General features: G+C 46.4%; 1 protein-coding gene across 1 annotated transcript in view; it reads right to left on the reverse strand.

Moving 5' to 3' along the window:
• Positions 1-12,056, reverse strand: part of CSMD1 (CUB and Sushi multiple domains 1) — an 833,985-nt gene that overhangs the window by 281,426 nt on the left and 540,503 nt on the right. Inside the window, exon 36 of the mRNA XM_040349812.1 lies at positions 873-1,082. Coding sequence (XP_040205746.1) covers positions 873-1,082 — 210 coding nt within the window. The remainder of the gene's footprint in view (positions 1-872; positions 1,083-12,056) is intronic.

Raw genomic sequence — 12,056 nt, forward strand, 5'->3', positions numbered from 1 at the left:
CCCTCTCCTTGGAACTTAAGATGACACCTAACCTGCTCCTCTTCAGAAAAAAACTGAAGACGGAGCTGTTCGTCCAGGCTTATGGATACATTTTTTTTCTTTTCCCTCTCACAGTCCACCCCCTCATTGAAGGGGCCACTTGCCTCTCTAATAACTATGATGTCTTCTACCCCTCCTCTAGTATCCCCACTGTTCCTTTTTTCTTTTCTATGTCTCTCTCATACACTTCACGGCTCTTTCCTCTTGCTCCCCTAAGGGCTGGATACCCTTTCCTTTCACCGCCCTCTCTTCTCAATCACATTTAAATCCCTGGTATTTGCAAGGATGTTATGCATAAGTAAATCTACTGATCAGCTTCTGTAAAACCACCCTGCCAGATTTTCTCTGCTCAATTATCACTGCAGACTATAGCCTGCATCAGTGATCATTGTATTCTGTCAGCAGGGAAGTCTCCCCATTATCAGAATACAATAGCTCAGTGGCGAGGATTAGAAAACAAACTAATCTAGTAGCTATATGTAGTAAAACACTCAACCCAAAGTAACCATATGCTATGACTAAGGGCCACATAGGGCTGAAATGCGTAAGTGCTGGGTCTTGATCCATAACTTTCACCTGTGACAAATAAAAGCAATCTGTAATCCCCTATGTGTGTTCCACTCTGTGATACTAATCTATAGACTGCCTTAGGTACATGGTTTTGTCATCCTGATCTAGATATGACCATTTCACAGTACACAGGACAAGACCACTAATCTCCATGTTATTTACTATAGCACAATGAAATCTTAATCAACGTGAGGAATATCAGACTGACATAACTCACTTAAGTTCACAAAACAAAATAACAGTAATGCTACATAGTTCCTTACCTTGATATACAAGCTTAAAACCTTGTCGGTTTTCAGAATGATCACTAAAAAAGTGAATAAGAACTTCATGAGTTGTGCTTAGCAATGATGATGGGAGTTCAGGGCCACTAAACTGCCCAATTTGGGAACTTGTATGATAGGGACCATTTTGTATCTCAAGAATATCATGATTTGCCTCAGTTGAAAAATTTTCAAATTGAATGTGAGCCCCTGAAAATATAAAAAGAAAAATATACAATTAATCATACAGTACCATTTTACCCCTACAACTGCATGTATACAATTTAAGCCCAATGCTAGGCTAATTTTTTTATTTGCCCGAGGTGTAATAAAAAAAAATTTGTACACACTGTAAAATCCATTTCTCTGAGTTCATTAAAGGACAGAGACATTATTCATGATGGATGGGTTTGAAATGACCAACTAGGTGCAACAAAAAATAAAAGTACAACCAGAGAGCGACCATCTGGAACCATCTGCAGCAAAGAATTCAATAGCCAGCAGTATAGGACATACCACCAAAATAGCCAAAAGAAAACTGGGTGGGTGCTGTGTCTTTCAATGACCTCAAAGGAAAGGATTTTATATCGAAGGGATATTCATTGAAGGACACAATCACACTTCATGATGAATGGGACATGCCAAAACAGTGCCAGAGAGAAGAACAATGACGTTTTAACATAAACTATAACAGAACAGGGAACTGCACCCCAGCAGAACTCAAACTGCCACCTGCAGAACTTTCTGACCAAAGCTCGGATCCACAGACACAGCTACATCAACCTTGTAGAACTTGGTGAAGGTGTGAACAGATGACCAAGTAGCCATTTTTCAAACCTAAACAACTGAAGCCAAATTATTAAAAACTCAGGATGCATTAAGTACCCTGGTAGAATAGTAGCATGTGTCATGACCAGAAATGGAGGTTCTTGGTCTGAAAGGATATATATCTGGATAATAGCTTGACAAATATAAATGGTGGAGGATGATGCCGCTTGTCCTTTCCTAGGACCACCAGGAACATTAAATAAAGATTTTGATTATCGAATAGGGGCTGTAGCAGAGAGGTAGACCCTGACGCCCCTCACTACATCAAGGCAATGAAGGGCCTTCTCTCAAGATAAGAAGGCTGAGGATAGAGAGGTGGTAGAACAATGTGTTCATTCAAATGGAAAGCCAACACCAACTTAGGTAAGAAAGAAAGACAAGGGTATAGAACCACTTTATCACTATGTAACACCAAAAGCAGCTTTTTAGAAAAGAGAGCTCAAGCTCACACACCCGATGCGCTGATGGCCACTTGAAAGATCACCTTCTGACATGAGCGAGATGGATGTTTTCAAAAGGAAGCTATTGCAAAAATTAACTCCCAAAAAGGCAAGGGGTCAAGAAGGGGAATTATGTGAGCAACCCCTTGAATGAAAGTCTGAATGAGGAAAAGGGAAGCCAAGGGACACTGAAAAAGAATAGCCAAGGCAGATACCTAGCCCTTTACAGTGTTGAACAAAAAGTGGGTATACTGCGCTGCTTGAACAAATGTGCGACCAGCTGCTCACACGGCTAATAAAGACAAATCAGCTGGGCAAAACAAAAAAGAAAATGGTGTGTAGCGCTACGGTCAAATAACCTTTTCCTATTCAAATGATTGCATCAAGGAGTGTTGTGTAAATGGCTATTATACAAATGCAGTTTATAACCACTAAGTAGTGCTATGTGCAATTAATGCATAAATTCTAGAAAATGTATGCATAAATTCTAGAAAATCCAAGATTATTCCCCAGTATGGACGTGTTTGAAAGGAAAATGTGTATTTAGAATTTATAAATACTAGGGGGTATATGAGTGTCTTCCAGGACACTGTGCAAGCGGGTAGTGGTTCAGATAGTGTAGACCTCAATTAGAGTGAAAAAACACTTGAGGTCTACACTATCTGTTATTTTTTCCCCCTTTGAGTTATACTAAGGGACGGCACCCATCTACATTAATTATTTTATTATTGCTGTTTTGCACATATTTTGGATCACAACCTATCCAGGTTTTTCTGTCGTTTGAAATCACCTTTGTGTTTTTTATTGATGAGCACGTATTTGGCTAGGGCTGACCTGCACAGTGGCCCGGTGGACACAGCACACTATTAGCCTGCACAGTGTCCTGGAGCACACATTATTAATTTGTATTTATTTATATTTTTCGTTAGCACTTTGTTCTTTTGAAAACATAAGTTTATAGGGCAACAGGCTCTGAACCACTACCCGCTTGCACAGTGTCCTGGAAGACACTCATATACCCCCTAGTATTTATAAATTCTAAATACACATTTTACTTTCAAACACGTCCATACTGGGGAATAATCTTGGATTTTCTAGAATTTATGCATACATTTTCTAGAATTTATGCATTAATTGCACATAGCACTACTTAGTGGTTATAAACTGCATTTGTATAATAGCCATTTACACAACACTCCTTGATGCAATCATTTGAATAGGAAAAGGTTACACAGGATATCACTAGATCAGAAATTTAACTCATTAGCTGTCTTCTCATTTTTTGGATATATATATTCTCTCAACGGAAGAACCAAAACACCATTGGGTCACCAGTGTTTATCACAAGCAATAATAGAGGGTAGCACCTGCACACTTGGACGTAACAGTGTGTAGGTTTAGGAGATCCATCTCTATTGGTCCCTCCTAACAACTGAAGCTCCCCTACAAACATTTCACATTACATAGGACATCTTGTGGAACTCACCAACAAGCAAAAGCAGCGCCACCATCCCTTCACTTTTTCCTGCTATTTCCAGGTCTCTTTGAGGCCCGTCAGGGAGGCAGAAGCTTACCATTACTTACTCCTAAGTGCGGATCCCCCCTCTTTATTTACAAGAAGTGGTGAACTGTAAAAAATCCTGTGGAGGAATTCATATGTGCAAAAATGAATAGAGTCCAATATGTGCAATCATATGGCATTGAGTCCATATAAACAGAAAACACCATGTGCAAAGATGGAGGAAATCTTGATTATACTCCAATAGAAAGCAATCCAAAAGTGAATGATCACCGCCACCAGTAGTAATGAATGGAGGCTTACCTGTCATGGTCTTACCTCTCTCCTGTCTCCTTCGTTTGACATGTGCTGGCGGCCATCTTGGTTTCTAGGTCTCTTGTAGCCTCCCACCCTGCGGCTCCTCCTTCCCACTGGGAGGAGCTGGATACCTGGCTCACATATATAGGAGGTCTGTGACTTCAGTTCCTTGCTTGGTCCTCCTGTGTGCACATGCTTCTAAGACTGCTGCTGCTTCTGGTTCCGATCCTGGCTTCGTCTGACTTCTCTGCTGGTTCCTGATCCTGGCTTCGTCTGACTTCCCTGCTGGTTCCTGATCCTGGCTTCGTCTGACTACTCTTCTGGTTCCTGACCTCTGGTTTTACCATCCGTTGGACTTTTGCGTTACAGCTTGATTTTCAATAAAGCCTTCTTATTTTCACTTATCTCTTGTTGTACGTCTGGTTCATGGTTCCGTAACATTAGGACCAAGCCATGAATTTTGACGGTACAGAGCCATCCTCGCTACCCATGCTGGTTGCCAGACTTGATCAGCTGGAGTCCCTGTTGGGTCAGTTCGCCGTGGCGTTGCAAACCCTGCTTGAACGCACGGTTCATGTCGCTCCCGTTGCCGATGGGTCGGTTGTCGCTCCTGGGCCCGCTCCTATTGCCGCTCCGGTTGTTGCGCCAGAGTCTACCCCGACACCTGATGTTGCTCAGTTCGCCGTGGCGTTGCAAACCCTGCTTGAACGCACGGTTCATGTCGCTCCCGTTGCCGATGGGTCGGTTGTCGCTCCTGGGCCCGCTCCTATTGCCGCTCCGGTTGTTGCGCCAGAGTCTACACCGACACCTGATGTTGCGCCTGCGGTGTTTCGGGGTATGTCCGGTTCTGCCCCCCTTCCACAGCGATTTGGGGGAGAGCCAACTCAGTGCCGAGGTTTCCTTAACCAAGTGGGCATTTATTTCGAGTTGCTGCCACATGCCTTTCCCACTGAGAGATCAAAGGTGGGGTTCTTGATCTCGCTGCTCTCTGACAAGGCCTTGTCCTGGGCCAGTCCTTTATGGGAGAACAACAATCCGGTGGTTGCCGAGTTTTCCGGTTTTGTTGCTTCTCTTCGGAAGGTATTCGATGTGCCGGCTCGCGCCGCCTCTGCTGCGAAGCTCCTTATGTCCGTCAGACAGGGTTCACGATCCGTAGCCGAATACGCCATTGAGTTTCGTACCCTGGCAGCAGAGGTAGGTTGGAATAATGAGGCCCTGGTCGCTGCTTTCTCTCATGGTCTCTCGAATGCCTTGAAGGATGAGGTTGCAGCTAAGGACCTACCAGTGGAGCTCGAGGCTCTTATTTCTTTCCTGATTTTGATTGACACCAGACTCAGGGAGAGACCTTCCTTTAAGGAGTGCCTGCGGAGGCCTCCTAACAGTTTGGCGCCTAAGTTTGCTGTCCCACCCGTGCCTCCCTCTCCTCCCACGCCTCCTGGGGTTGACTTGTCTGGGGGTGAACCCTCGCAGCTGGGGTTTGCTCGCTTGTCCGAGGGGGAGAGGGTACTCCGGAGACGCGAGGGCCGATGCATGTACTGTGGTCTCGATGGGCATTTTCGGTTGGCATGTCCGAACCGTCCGGGAAACGCTCGCACCTGAGATCCTGTCGGGGGCAGATCTTGGGTGGAGTCTCCTCGTCCCCGGTTTCCCATGTTGATAAACCACTGATCACTGTTGTCCTCTCCTGGGTCGGGGGCTCGGTGACGACCCAGGCGTTGGTGGACTCTGGTGCTGGTGGTTTTTTCATTGATAGTGTGTTCGCTGCCGCCAATTCCATTCCTCTACAGGCTCGAGGTTCCCCGCTGGCTCTAGAGGCGATAGACGGCAGACCCCTCCAACCGTCACACGTGACTCATGAGACCCTTCCAGTGGGGGTAGCCATTGGTGCCGCTCACAGAGAGTCGGTCTGCTTCCAAGTTATTTCGTCTCCACACTACTCGGTGGTCTTGGGGTACCCCTGGCTCCAGAAGCATAATCCGACTTTTGACTGGAGATCGGCCGAGATCCTCTCATGGTCACCACAGTGTGGGGCTAAGTGCATCCATGGGCCTGTCAAGTTGCTGTGTACTTCCTCGGACTCTCTGTTGCCTCCTGAATACGAGCAGTACCGGGATGTATTCGATAAGGTACGCGCAGTTGCCCTACCTCCGCACCGCCCATATGATTGTGCCATTGAGTTACAACCTGGTGCCGTTCCTCCTCGCGGCAAGGTCTATCCACTGTCGGTTGCGGAGAATGAGGCCATGGAGGAGTACGTGATGGAGGCGCTGTCCCGTGGTCACATTCGCAAATCCTCGTCCCCGGCAGGGGCTGGATTTTTCTTTGTGAAAAAGAAGGGCGGTGAGTTGAGGCCTTGCATCGATTACAGGGGTCTCAATCGCATCACGATCAAGAACGCTTACCCGATACCCTTGATTTCCGAGCTGTTCGATCGCCTTAAAGGGGCCACGGTCTTTACCAAACTCGACCTGAGGGCGGCATATAACCTGGTAAGGATCAAGGCGGGCGATGAGTGGAAGACCGCCTTTAACACCAGGACCGGTCATTATGAATCCTTGGTTATGCCCTTTGGGTTGTGCAATGCGCCCGCAGTCTTTCAGGAATTCATCAACGATGTTTTCCGTGACCTGTTGCAGCAGTGTGTGGTGGTCTATTTGGATGACATCTTGGTATATTCTGAATCCAGGGAGGCCCACATTCTGGATGTCAAACGAGTGTTGCAACGGTTACGAGAGAACAAGCTGTTCGGTAAGCTTGAGAAATGCGAATTTCACCGATCCCAGGTAACCTTCCTAGGTTACATCATTTCCGCTGAAGGGTTCTCCATGGATCCTGAGAAGGTTTCGGCTGTCTTACAGTGGCCTCAGCCCAGTGGTCTTCGTTCCTTGCAGCGTTTTTTGGGCTTCGCCAATTATTATCGGAAGTTCATCAGGGACTTCTCCATGCTGGCCAAGCCTCTCACGGATCTGACCAGGAAGGGCAGTAATTCCCAGGTCTGGCCGCTCGAGGCCATCCGGGCTTTTGAGGCCCTAAAATCCGCCTTTGTGTCAGCTCCGATTCTGTCTCATCCCAACCCTGGGTTGCCCTTTGTCCTCGAGGTGGACGCGTCCGAGACGGGAGTAGGCGCCCTTCTGTCTCAGCGTAGGACACCAGAGGGTCCGCTGCTTCCTTGTGGGTTTTACTCCCGGAAACTGTCATCCGCGGAGTGCAACTATCAGATTGGTGACAGGGAGTTATTGGCCATAGTGCAGGCTCTCAAAGAGTGGAGGCACTTGCTCGAGGGCTCGGTGGTTCCGGTTCTCATCCTGACGGACCACAAGAATCTGACCTACCTTTCTGAGGCCAAGAGATTGACTCCACGTCAGGCCAGATGGGCTCTGTTCTTGTCACGTTTTAATTACGTGGTCTCCTACCTACCTGGTTCCAAGAACATCAGGGCGGATGCCTTATCACGGCAGTACTCCGAGCTGTCCAGGGAGGAATCTATACCGACTTCGGTCATACCTCCGAATCAGATCCTGGCCGCCATTCGCACCAGCCTGACCTCTCCCCTTGGTGAGCAGATTTTGGCGGCTCAGTCTGGTGCTCCCTCTGGGACACCCAACGGCAGATGTTTTGTGCCTGAGGAGTTGCGCACTCGGTTGTTGCGAACCTACCATAACTCCAAGACCGCGGGGCATCCTGGTAAGAATCAGCTGTCCTGGGCTGTTTCACGTCTGTTCTGGTGGCCTTCCCTACGTTCCGACATCGCCGCATATGTAGCGGCATGCTCTGTTTGTGCCCAGAGTAAGTCCCCTCGGCACCTTCCGTTGGGCCTGCTGCAACCCATAGCCACCGGGGAGCGCCCATGGTCACACCTGGGGATGGATTTCATTGTGGACCTCCCTGCATCCCGAGGCCATACGGTCATTCTCATGATTGTGGATCGGTTTTCCAAAATGTGCCACTGTGTTCCTCTCAAGAAGTTACCCTCTGCACAAGAGTTGGCCACGATTTTTGCCCGGGAGGTCTTCCGGTTGCACGGTTTGCCCAAAGAGATAGTGTCGGATCGGGGGAGTCAGTTTGTGTCCAGGTTCTGGCGCGCCTTTTGCTCCCAGTTGGGGATTCATCTCTCCTTCTCCTCGGCCTACCACCCTCAGTCCAATGGGGCCGCAGAACGATCCAATCAGGCCTTGGAGCAATTCCTTCGTTGCTATGTCTCCGATCACCAGGACAATTGGGTTGACCTCCTGCCTTGGGCTGAGTTTGCCAGGAACACGGCTGTGAACTCTTCCTCTGGGACGTCTCCCTTCATGGCCAATTATGGGTTCCAACCTGCCGTGTTACCGGAGGCATTCTCTCCCCAGGATATTCCGGCTGTGGAGGATCACCTTTCTGCTCTACGTGCTTCTTGGGTACAGATCCAGAGGTCCCTTGAGGTCTCTGCGCAGCGCCAGAAACTCCAGGCTGATCGCAGACGAGCGCCTGCTCCTTCCTACCAGGTCGGAGACCGTGTATGGTTGTCCACCCGCAACCTCAACCTTCGAGTGCCCACTCCCAAGCTGGCTCCTCGCTTTGTTGGTCCCTTCCGAGTGCTTCGCAGGGTAAACCCGGTAGCCTATGCCCTTGCGCTTCCACCTGGCATGCGGATCTCCAACGTGTTTCATGTCTCCCTGTTGAAGCCACTGGTGTGCAATCGCTTCACTTCCTCGGTCTCGTCCGGTCCAAGTGGGCAATCACGAGGAGTATGAGGTGAGCAATATCCTGGACTCACGCCTGGTTCGCGGTCGGGTGCAGTTTTTGGTCCACTGGCGTGGTTATGGTCCTGAGGAGCGTTCCTGGGTTCCCTCCGCAGATGTCCATGCTCCTGCCTTGCTCCGAGCCTTCCACGCACGCTTCCCTCAGAAACCGTTTTTTGCACCGCGGAGGAGGGGCCCTTGAGGGGGAGGTACTGTCATGGTCTTACCTCTCTCCTGTCTCCTTCGTTTGACATGTGCTGGCGGCCATCTTGGTTTCTAGGTCTCTTGTAGCCTCCCACCCTGCGGCTCCTCCTTCCCACTGGGAGGAGCTGGATACCTGGCTCACATATATAGGAGGTCTGTGACTTCAGTTCCTTGCTTGGTCCTCCTGTGTGCACATGCTTCTAAGACTGCTGCTGCTTCTGGTTCCGATCCTGGCTTCGTCTGACTTCTCTGCTGGTTCCTGATCCTGGCTTCGTCTGACTTCCCTGCTGGTTCCTGATCCTGGCTTCGTCTGACTACTCTTCTGGTTCCTGACCTCTGGTTTTACCATCCGTTGGACTTTTGCGTTACAGCTTGATTTTCAATAAAGCCTTCTTATTTTCACTTATCTCTTGTTGTACGTCTGGTTCATGGTTCCGTAACATTACCAGAGCTGGTGGACTTGAAATGACATACGTCATACAAGTCAAAACAGGCTTAAAGTACCAGACAGGGTACACGATAACAAGGGAAATACCATCCAAAGTTTCTGCTAGAAGTCTGATGTTAACATTTCATGCATATCCATGTATCAGAAAACCTTAGGTCTTTCAAACTCCATGGTGAACCGGATGGTTAGAAGAGGCAAGAGAAGAAAAAAGGCCACATAGTGTAATCCGGTAACAAACTATGTAATTTATTTAAAAGAAATCAAGTACACTCACATGTATCCTGAGTTAAAATCGCATGGTAAAAGATTGAGGCGGCAGTGTTGGGAGACCAGTGACGATCTACGCATCTTTGAAAGATAGATAAACCAGGAAGGGGACTTCCAAGCATGATGCATGGTAGAAATGACAGGCTGAATAAGGCTCTCCCCAACCAAGCTGTTAAAGCCAACAACTGTAAAGCAGAGCGATAGATTGGACCTTGATAAAGAAGGCCCAGGCAGAGTAGAAGAGACCACAAAGCACCTGCAACCAACCAAAATAGATTTGTGAATCAAGCCCTGTGTTGTCAATCTGGAGCTATCAGAATGATCAGAATTTCTAATTGTTGAATCCTCTGTAACAACCAAAGAAGGGGTTTTGGAGGGAGAAAGGTGTAGATCGTAGTGTACATGTGCCACAGAGTCACCAACACATCTGACACATCTGTCCAGGGAACCTTTGCCTTGGCTACAAACTTTCCAATTGAGCCTGGATGCAAAGAGATTGATGTCTGGAGTGCCCAATTTATGGCAGATTTAGAGAAAACCATCTGGATGTAGGAACTATTCGCCTTGGTCCAGACTCTGGAGACTGAGATAATCCTCTTGCTAGTTGTCCATCCTCAGGATGTGAACTGCCAATGGTGGTGATGATGATCTGTCAACTGAAGGGAAGGAAGTTCTTCCCGGCTGACTAAAATGGGGACCTAAGCAACCAGGGATGGAGGAGGGGGAGAGGTGCAAGGCAGATCCAAATTGAAGGCTGCAACTCACCCAAAGGCATGGTATTACCTATGCTGTAAAGCAATGTACCTAACTTCAACAAGGAAAATGCTCATGGTCCAGGAGGAGTCAAACCTGACACTTTTAGTACTCCAGCGAAATATATTCAGGTGGGGGGACAAAATGCCTCTGATCCTATATTGTTCTGGGTGTCATCAGGCAATACATGGTGCTCCAATGGAAGAACACAGTCCAACAGTCATAAGTGCCCGCCGAGTTATTGCAATCGATCCCCCTTAATGGGGTTGTAAAGGTAAAAAAAAATATTCCCCTAAATAGCTTCCTTTACCTTAGTGCAGTCCTTCACTTACCTCATCCTTCGATTTTAAATGGGGAGGCGGTGAGCAGAAGAGTAAGGACACACTCTACGTTGCAGATAGAGAAAGGAGCTGTGTGTTAGTGGGCATCCTGACTCTCCTGCTCTCCCCCTCCCCCTTCAAGGGAGGGAGCGATCATGACACTCCACAGCAGGGAGAAAGCCTCGCATTACTGTGTGGAGTTACAGACAGAACAGGAAGTGAGGATTTCTCAGAAGAAATAAGGACATTTAAAATCAAAATCGAAGGATGAGATAAGTCAAGGAGGACTGCACTAAGGTAAAGGAAGCTATTTAGGGGATTTGTTTTTACCTTTACAACCCCTTTAATTGGGAATCTGCATGCACTTGATGACAGTTCTGGGGGAATGATATCCGGCATGTCACCAAGCAGCACATTCGATTGAAGAAAAAAATTAATCGACTTGAATAAAATCTTCCAAAGAAGAAAAAATAGAAAAGAAAATCAAAGAATGGAGACAAAATAGTATGTCCTACTCCTGGGGAGGATGTGAGAAAAAAAATGATTCCTTGCTGTAAATGAGGGGTTTGCCCACCTCCAGATAGCCATCCCCAGGGTGTACTTTTTGTTTACTTGCATCTAGAATCCTGCTCCTGTAGGTGCCAATGTCAAACTCATCCATCATAAAGAATGTCTGTGTCCTTCATTCTTCAAATTTTTTTTTTTATTAATATTTTTCATACATATCAAATCAATACAAAAATACTTAAAACACATATAAAACAAACAAACATAGACAATCTCAATATAGCCCCTTCATAAAATTTGAATAATATTTATATTAATTTATACTGGAAGATCCCCTTACCCTATCTAAAAATATAACTAGACCTATATCCCTTGTGTCCACGTATATGGGGAAACAAAATAGAGATACAAGGAAGAGGGGCAGAATGGAGCCAGGAAGAAAGGAGAAAGAGAAGAGGAAAAGAGAAACACAGGGGAGAGGAGCCCCATCTCGCTCATCCTCCTCCTCTTATATTATATCACAAAAAAATGATTGAATAGTAGGGGGCAGGAATATAAGATCGCCCTACTCCCTTCTTTCCCAATCCCAATAAAAATTCATAGTGCAAAGTGCATGTCAAATTTCTAGTAGAAAATGTATATGTGTATATATATATATATATATATATATATATATATATATATATATATATATATATATATATATATATATATATATATATATATATATATATATATATATATATATATATATATATATATGTATACAAAAAAATTATATATAATTTATATTACTTTAGGAAGGCTTCCCACATCAAGCCTATAAATGTGAAAAAAAAGTGATATATAGTTTGTATTACTTTAAGAAGGCTTCCCACACCAA

This window comes from Rana temporaria, chromosome 4 (genome assembly GCF_905171775.1).
Source record: "Rana temporaria chromosome 4, aRanTem1.1, whole genome shotgun sequence".
NCBI lineage: Eukaryota > Metazoa > Chordata > Amphibia > Anura > Ranidae > Rana > Rana temporaria.